This window comes from Phoenix dactylifera, unplaced genomic scaffold (assembly GCF_009389715.1).
Source record: "Phoenix dactylifera cultivar Barhee BC4 unplaced genomic scaffold, palm_55x_up_171113_PBpolish2nd_filt_p 002515F, whole genome shotgun sequence".
NCBI classification, from domain to species: domain Eukaryota; kingdom Viridiplantae; phylum Streptophyta; class Magnoliopsida; order Arecales; family Arecaceae; genus Phoenix; species Phoenix dactylifera.
This window is the reverse complement of record NW_024069704.1, coordinates 24136-31711: the sequence shown is the minus strand read 5'-3', so window position 1 is coordinate 31711 and position 7576 is coordinate 24136. Positions and strand designations below refer to the sequence as shown.

Sequence of the window (7576 nt, the reverse complement as noted above, 5' to 3'; positions counted from 1 at the left end):
GGCCAGGATCTCGCCCCGCCCCACGAAGTAGGCCGAATCCATCATTCCGATCTTCGCCGCCATCTCAAAACAATGATCGCAGGGAAAGAAGACAAAAGGAATCACTGCCGCAAGAGCGAGGGTTTTGGGGATTTCGTTAGGATAGGGTTTTTGGAAAGATAGATTTTCTTCTTCGATTTGGAAGGAGGGTGCTGCAATAAAAAGGGCTTGGAGAGTTGTCGGTTTGAGGTGCTAGCGGGGATGTGGCCGTAGTGGGGGAGGCCGGTGGCGAGGGGGGGGTCGTAGAAGATGTACTCGGGCATGGACTCGGTGTGTTTCAGTTGGGTCTCGAAGGCAGCGACTTCCTTCCACCATTGGAGATGCGCTCCTCCTTGGTGAGGGAAGGAGAACTCCTTCCTCTCGCAGACATCGTCCATGGTGGAGGGCAAGAGGATTTGGGGATGGATTGGATGGCTGGGGGTCCGGAGGAGGCCGGCGCGAGGGGATCGAGGGAAGAAGCCGAGAAGGGTTTTATTTCCACCTAGGGTTTTTGTCTTTGATTCGATTCTTCAAAGTATCCGTTGGGCTAGGGCACTTGTTCTCCTCGGCAATATAAAGGGCCGGGCTGGGCCGGCCTATATATTAAACGTGTTAAACAAGTTAAACGGGTCATACATCTAAAATATGTATTTGACCCAATGAATAAACATGTTAAATGGATCGACCTGTTTATGACCCGAACTTGTTTAGGCCAAATACAAATCCTGTTTATGGCAGGTTGAACATGGATCAGGTTGGTAGGTTGGGTCATATTTTGCCACCCCTACTTGGAGCGTCCTAAAGCAATACAAGAGAAGATTAGTAGCAAGGCTAATGGCTTCCTTTAATTTTAGAGGATTATAATGATGACCGTGAGTAACTATAAAAAGCCAGAAGTGGGTAGCACAGAGGCTCTGGAAGAGGAAGCGGTCGTCACAAACGTCCGCTCGAAAGTTGGCGGCTGCCCATCATCCGCTGTCTCTCCCGTTGATGCCATAGAACGGCCAGACTGGCAGCAGTCCCATCCACTCTGCTGCAACGCCCGAATGAAAAAGATTCGAATCAATCCCTTTTCTCGGGGAAAAGAAACCCAAATTTCTAGTGACGAGATCAAGTCTTGTGGCTTTCGATCTTGGACAATCAAATATTTTAATAAAAAATAACGGTATAATGCTTGAATTAGGTGTAGAAGAAGTCATGTCTTACATAGCATGCAAAGGTATAGCTTTTGATATATTAATGAAATAAAAAATTTTGAAGAGAACTTTCCCTGATGAAAAGTTATTCAATCCAATTTACCGTTAATCTATATGTAATCTCCGTATTGTAATTTCTAGCCTTTGAATCACCTCTCTCTCTCTCTCTCTCTTTTGTTAAGTACAATGGCTGCCCATCCTACTCTAGTGTAAGTGCAGTCAGCAGAATCAATGGCTATCATCTGGCACACATACGAGGAGGGGCCCTGATGTGGCCAATAGATCTCTCCAAAATGCTGCACAACATAGGATGCCATCCAGTTTGCAGTTCTGTTCGTCTTTCAGTACACACTGCACCTGCTTAGAAAGCGCTGCAGTCTTTCAGCATCAGACAGATATCGCATAGCAAGAGACATTGAATCACTTTTACTCCTCACACTGCGTCGTCAAGTTTTCTCCCCACATCTCTCTAGATTTCTTCTTCTTTTTTTTTAGAGAAATATTCTCTAAAATGGGGGCAATCAAATAGTAGATTTAACATATTAACTAGTTCTATAAAAGCATGACTAATATTTTCCTCCTTGAACAATCAAAATTTTTGAATTTTTGTCATAGTATCAGAGTTTTTTTGAATAAAATATTTCCACTAGACTGCGCCATCACACTAAGAATATTATGGCTCCAACTATGTCCCTTTTATGGTGTGTCTTGATCTAGATTTACTTCTCGCTATGTCCTCAAATATCTTTTGTGTTGCATTAGAGCCCACCAGATCATGCACATACTCCATCATGTCTCTCATCATAATAGTAATATACAAAGTATGATTACTATTTACCTCTGGAAACAAAAAAAAAAAAAAAACTCTAAGATTTTGTTAAAAGCATTGTAGTGAATGAAATCAAAATCTTTCAACTAGACTACTCAAATGCATTAAGACTCCAAAACTACTTTCCATTGTCCTCTATCTTGAACCAAGGTCGTATGGTTCTCAAGATGTCCAAGTAAATCTTTTTCTCTCTCTCTCTCTCTCTCTCTCTCTTCCTTTTAGACTTTAAATGTACTTGACCCTCGCATAAAATGATCCATCAGCTCTATAACAAAAGAGATACATGCAAACTATAGTTTTAGAAAATGACACCAATGATCGTATATAGGATTACAGGAGTTACGAAAACAAATGTTTTCTTTAGCCGCTAACATAGAATTCTTTCTTCTATAGAATTATAACATGTTTCTGGTTTTTTAAGAGAGAATCTAATTAAGATTACTATAAGAATATTTTGATTCTTTAATGAAGTATTGATTAGAGTTGTTTTTGAAATAAAAATATATAAAAATTAAACGACCTCTATGTATTTTTTGTTACACTATCACAATTATATTATTATATTATTTACTTTAAGGATTTAAGATCACAATTTTATAAAAGTTTGTTTGGCTGTATAAAAAAATCTGGCTACAGATTAATATTATGGTTACAAAGGTATTGTCCGGTCACAAAAGGATCACCTTTTAAAGTAGCGGACATAACCTTGCTCACTATGGATTATCAAAGATCTATGTTCGCATGAGAGAGAGAGAGAGAGAGAGAGAGGAGAGATTTAATGGAAGAATGAGATTCCTCATTACATCAAAACACAAACATCCTTCACCAATACAGCCTCAGAGACTCAAAGATAGACAAGATGCCAAGATTCCTAAGAGCAGACACTAATTCGAAGAGGGTAGGAAATTGAGTTTACTTGAGATTCTGTGAGGATTTGTGCGGGCGTGTATTAGTCTCACGTCAGTTATTCGCTGGATAGATCTTGAGTACTTATACAGGATCAAGGAACCCAAATAATAACTTCCAATTAGCTATTTTGGATGAGGTCTTAGGTTGTTACAAATGATATTAGAGCAGACCTGACCCATAACCTATGTGGATTATGGGATACTGCAGCATAGATCCATTGGGGCTGATCACGGGCTTCAGACCACCCTCCATTACTTGTCCTATTTCTCCTTCCAAGGAACCCTCACCGGCATCGGAGCTGAAGGTCTCAAACCCTTCAAAGAGCTGCTCAATGTCACCCTCAAAGCCGACGTGGTTGGAGATGTCCATGCCAATGGTGCTCCATGTGATGGCATCCCAGATGTCTTCACTTGGGACCGTCTGATCAATGGACTCCCTTGGTTCCATAGGCCCAACCCTGGGCTCCTGGGGTGGGCTGATCTGAGGCCTTGGTGTAGCTTTACGCATGGTCGAGGGGTAGTTCACGTATAAACAGCTATCAAAGTTGGTCACCGCATCTGGGCCTTTGAATTGCAGAGCAGCCAGATCATAAGCCTGGGCAGCCTCCTCTTGAGTCTCTGGAGAAGAAAAAGATCCGAGTCTTATAAAAAAACACATGTAATTACTCTAATAGCAATAATTAATTAATTAATTCATCTTAACTAATTATTATTATGGATTTTTTTTTGCATGAATATTCTTCTAAATATCGAATTTTGTATGAATATCTTTCCAAAATTGATATTTACATGTATACTTTCGTAAAATACTTGTTTTGTTATTCTACTTTTTTTTTATTCTTATTTTTGCATACATACCCACGCCATCTAACGCCATTAAAAAATTAACGGTTTCAAATTACAATAATTAAAATACCCTTAATGGATAGAATGGAGGACAAAAAAGATAATTTCAAAATTTTATTTTATTTTTAATTAAAATAAATATGATTTTTATTAATAATGTCAGAAGAATTAGAAATATTTGTGTAAAAATAATATTTTATAAGAGTACAGAAATAAATATAAATTTTAAGAGAGTATCTATGCAAATTTGAACTTTTAGAAGGATATTTACGCAAAAAGTTCTATTATTATCTGGTACTGCATGGTCCATGTGATGATGACACACCAGAGAATCCGAAGTGTTAAAAAAACTAAGGCTGTCGTAATACACCAGATAAAGGTGTATAAGCTCAAGCACGTGAATGCTCAGATCTACAGTGCGCAGAGCAAAGGGTGGAGATCCGACAGTGATATGTTGAGCCCACGAGGGGGCACTTTGCATAATGAACACACGTGTATCTCGCGTGTCACCAGCAAAGGTGTTCCCGTTGTTGCTTGCAGTAATACATTGTAGCTCATATGAATTAACAGAAGATTAATAAGATCTAACTAAAACATGTTATTTTTTATTTTAAAGAATAGTTACATTAAAAGAGTTGCCAATGCCTACTCTCAGTTTGAGAGCTCTATAACAAAAACTATCAAATAGAGGAACTCAGCAGTGGCCGAGACATAATCTAAAAATTAAGCAGGCAAGCAAGACAGCAAGACGAGCCGATTCTCACTCCTTTCCTTCTAAAAGAGCATGAGGAGTGCCACCAACATAGGGATTTATGAGCTCTTCTATAGTTGTCATGACAAAATTTAAAGTCTATAAGCTTCAAATTGAAAAATAATATGATTGTGAAAAAGAATGGAGGTGAGACATTGCATAAAAGTTTGTTACAGGATGGTGAAGGTGATCTTGATGATGATGATGATGATGATGATGATTAGCCCAATAATTAATAAAATTAGAGAGCGTGAGGGCGAGAAAATATACCGTAGGTTCCAAGTACAGGTATTTGTAGCCAAGTACCAGGCCGAGCCTGGCCTCCCACCGGCCGTTGTGATGATGCCTGCCAAGATCCGGCAATGTGGATCAGATGCCACCACCCAAAAAAGTCTATTTTTAAAAGCATTTGTTGTTTAATATAATATAAAACAATAGAGTTTTATATAACTAAAGATTATCGTTAATTAACCTGGCCACCCCACGGTATTTAGAGACACCCCTGGCGAAGCCGTCGCTCCTGCGCCGAAGAGAAGCCACCAACTCTTCCTTGGACATGGCTTGCATCTCCTCAGATTCTTCTCTATACGTTTCCACCTGCATTTAATATATATATTTTTTTCTATCGATGATCTAAAAAAAGATATTTCAAATAAAGATTCATATAAAATAATGTAATATAAGAGATTATCATTTAAAGAAATATTACAGGAAAATTTAAGATTGCTTCCGGCCCGCAGAACTTAAGGGCAGCTCGGTCATGAGCTCGAGCAGCGTCAGCCTCAGCATCATAGGCTCCTACACCAAATCAAACCATTTATGTGAATGAAAAATACAATAAAAAGTTGTTTGTGGTGATGAACATAACAACGATAAACTATAAGAAAAATCACAAGAAGTCTAATGAAAAAATAAGAATGGCTTTGTACGTGAATATTCTTAATAGTGGGGATCACGAGAACGCCACAGAAGTGGCAGCTTTTTTTTATCAGACAGGATTGTGGCTTACCCAAGTAAACTATAAAGCGTAGACGTGAGGCATCAAGAGATGATACCCATCCAGATCACCATGCAGATCCCAAGGAAAAAGAGAGAAAAAGAGAGAAGGAAACAAGTTCAGAATGTCAGCTCTAAAAAATTGAGTCAAAAGACATCAAATAAATAATGTGCAATCGTCAACTTATTAATTGTTTTATCTCAAGATATCAGTGTTGGTCCTCTCCACCTTGTCTGCCTCTCTTGTTTTGGACAGGGTGCTGCCAATTCTTGTCCCACAGGTGAGCTTCAAATCTCCCAGTCCATCGGTGCCTGATGACATGCACTCCAAGTTAGCATCAACATGATACTTATATAACAGAATAAAAATCATTTGAAATTCAGAAAAAAATTAAAGGTTTATTTAGAGCCACCTTAGAAAGAAATAAGGAAAGAAAAATCTTTTTTTTTTCTTCAACAAAGTTGGTTTACCTTGTGACTCCTCTGTAGATAGAGCTTCTTCTCTTGATACTGTCCGGATGTGCTTTATCTGGTTTCTTACCTTTCCTATGTTTTGGCTTGGACTTCGACTTCGACCTGGGCTTGTTCACAGGGTTCACGTTAGGAGAAGAAAGGGGTGCATGGTTGGAAGGCGAAGAGGAACGAGATGCTGGGAGAGGAGGAGAGGGAGGTGATTTCTTCATGTAGGTAATGTTCTAGTAGCTAAGAAAGGAAAGGGAGTCCTTAATTGTTTCTACTGTGTTGGGTTGGCTGATGGTGGTTCACCAAAGAGGGGATTATATATGGTGACGGGAGGAGGTGGAGAAGAAAAAGGAGGGAGTGTGCTGTTCAGCACTTGAGGTTTTTGTGAGGAGGATTTAACCCCACCTTTTGGAGTGCTGAAATGGATCCGAAGGAGAGAGTTGTGAGTTTGCTTAAGGTTTACTGGGGGTCTTCTTTTAAAGACCCACCGCTACTGAGCTCGGAAGAGTCCAAATGACCCGAGGGATTTGCATGAGAGAGCTCAACACTGGGCAAAAGGTTTCCCATGCCACCAATATGGAACTCGTGGTCTCCACTTCTCTCTTGTTCTCAAGCTCAGCTGGCCCGTGTTGGAATCTCTCTCTCTCTCTCTCTCTGAAACAAGTAACCGTTTGACCAAAACTGATAGCTTTAAATTAGTGACGTGGGAAATGAAATAAATGGTAGCCTAACATTTTCCAAGTAAAATGGTGGTATATTCAAGTAATTCGATCTGTGATGGTAATGTTCATTGTCAGGATGGCCGCCTTCTTATTTGAAATCTAAAACAGACTCTTTCGACTCCAGTATAATTCTGTGATGGTAATTCATTGTCAAGATGGTAATGAAGCACTCGACTCGAATAAAGCCCATGCGAGAGAGAGAGAGAGAAGAAAAAGTAGGAGGCTTTTCTTTTCCCGATTCTTTTTACTTCACACTTCACGGTCGGATACTGACAGGGGCCGCACCGCTTCTTTTCTTCTCCTTTCTTCTCTTTTATTTTTTTTTCCTCCTTCTCCTTCTCCCCATAGTACATCGCATGCTCAGAATCAAGAGAAAAGATACAACTCAGTGATGGAGGAACAAATACAAGATGGATCTAAAAAAAATTTTAGAATGATGGACAGCAAAAAAAGGCAAATCAATGTGCAACTCTATTTGCCTTGTAGTAGACATGCACAGGCCTGAAAGATACCACACTTTTTTAGTAGCCTTATGATGTTCTCTAGAAGTGGATGATCAGCCTTTTTTGGCTCCTTCTGAAGAATCTGCCCAATTACCTTCGCTGGGTTTCCACAACGATGATGTTGTCGGCATATAGTGCCTGCTTCCGACGCGTAGGAGAAAATATGGAGGGGATTGAATATATGGGCCATAGACACGTATGATGCATTTTGCACGAGGCGGATGAGGCGGTGTCGGCCAATCAGGTTTTCGCAGAGAAATTTTTATGGGTTTGTTTGGAGGATAGGTCTGTCCGTTGTGCGGAGAACGACATGAACTTTGGACAACGTGGCAGTTTTCTATTTGC

At 39.8% G+C, this 7576-nt stretch overlaps 1 protein-coding gene across 1 annotated transcript; it reads right to left on the bottom strand.

Annotated features, from left to right (window-relative positions):
• Positions 1 to 3122: 3122 nt before the first annotated feature.
• LOC103719751 (AP2-like ethylene-responsive transcription factor At1g79700) lies at positions 3123 to 6536 on the bottom strand (the record flags this gene model as incomplete). The annotated part of the gene is made up of 8 exons (XM_039123393.1): positions 6016 to 6536; positions 5774 to 5856; positions 5558 to 5566; positions 5258 to 5346; positions 5021 to 5145; positions 4819 to 4894; positions 4290 to 4350; positions 3123 to 3569 (listed from the first exon to the last, which is right to left on the bottom strand). Coding segments are annotated over exons 1-8 (1102 nt in total), but the record flags the coding sequence as incomplete, so codon positions are not given.
• Positions 6537 to 7576: the final 1040 nt, after the last annotated feature.